The sequence below is a fragment of the Papaver somniferum genome, chromosome 5 (genome assembly GCF_003573695.1).
Source record: "Papaver somniferum cultivar HN1 chromosome 5, ASM357369v1, whole genome shotgun sequence".
In the NCBI taxonomy this organism is placed as follows: Eukaryota; Viridiplantae; Streptophyta; class Magnoliopsida; order Ranunculales; family Papaveraceae; genus Papaver; species Papaver somniferum.
The window spans coordinates 23,460,571-23,461,784 of record NC_039362.1 but is presented as its reverse complement, the minus strand read 5'-3'; the positions used below and the strand labels follow the sequence as shown (position 1 = coordinate 23,461,784).

The window sequence follows — 1,214 nt, the reverse complement described above, 5'->3', positions numbered from 1 at the left end:
GCAATGTATGGAAGATATTGTGAGGGGAATATGTGCAACTGATGAAAAAGGAAAAGAAAAGGTTTCAGTTTAGCTTCAAAATGTTATATATGTGGTGATGACACTGATAACCTGGAGCATATTTTATGGTTCTGTAATTTCAGTCAGTTATTATGGGAATGGCTTGGAGGTATTTTCTTGTTCTGCAATCCAGAATCATATGAAATGTGATGAATTTTGCCAAACATAAAAGTGGAGCTGTAAAAGATATTTGGTTACTTGTTGGGAACTCTTGTTCTTAAGGAATAAAATATTTTTTGATGAGGAGAAAGTAAACATTGGAATTTCAAGAGAAGAACAAAACAGTATACAAAAGACTGTGTAGTGAGAATAAAGAGCTTCATGTGGGACCGTAATTATGACTACATGGTTTATAAGAATTTCGATCTGAAAAATCGACCAATAAAAGTGCAGAAGATTATAACAGTGAGATTCTTCTTACCTGCAAGAAACCAAACACTCATATGTTGTGATGGAGCATCGAGAGGTAATCCAGGTGTTGCGGGTTATGGCTTTGTATGTAGAGATGATCAGGGAGGTTTCATATATGCTGAAGCTAAAGGTCTGGGGATTGCAACAAATTACATTGATGAAATAATAGCTATTGCAGGTGCATCTGAATGGGCAATACATAATAATAAGCTTGATATATGCATTAATTCATACTCTAAAGCTGCAGTGAGTGCATATTCCTCTGGAAGATTGCCTTGATTTGTGCAGGTAAGATGGAGAAGAATAAAGGAATTACTAAGTAATATCCAATTTGTACATAGTATGAGGGAAATCAATTTCTCTATTGATTCCATGGCAAAGAAAGGTGCAGGCTTGGAGAGAGGAGAAATAATCAGATTCAATATTAAACCAGCTTTCATCCATGCTTTGGAATCACCTGAGAAAATTTACTATTGATTTTGCTATTGCAATTTTGGTTTGTTGGGTTTCATGTTTTTTTTGGGGGGCTTTTGGTTTTTTTTATTTTTTTTTGCTTCATTTAATGGGCTTGTGGGCCTTATTTTATTTTTGTAAACTCTTTAGATGTTTATTTTTCCATAATGAGTAATAAAATGGTATTGATTGAGCAAAAAATAATTCGTTTAGCAATCTGTATGGAAAAACTCCAATATACTTTCAAGAGAATCAACTCTATATCTTGATGAGTATATGCACTGTAGCAT

General features: G+C 33.8%; 1 protein-coding gene across 1 annotated transcript; it reads left to right on the top strand.

Annotated features, from left to right (window-relative positions):
* The first annotated feature begins 405 nt into the window (after window positions 1-405).
* Window positions 406-948, top strand: LOC113278855. Its single transcript, XM_026527588.1, has 2 exons — window positions 406-717; window positions 760-948. Exons 1-2 carry the CDS (start codon window positions 406-408, stop codon window positions 946-948), a joined length of 501 nt encoding a protein of 166 aa, XP_026383373.1.
* The last annotated feature ends 266 nt before the right edge of the window (window positions 949-1,214 follow it).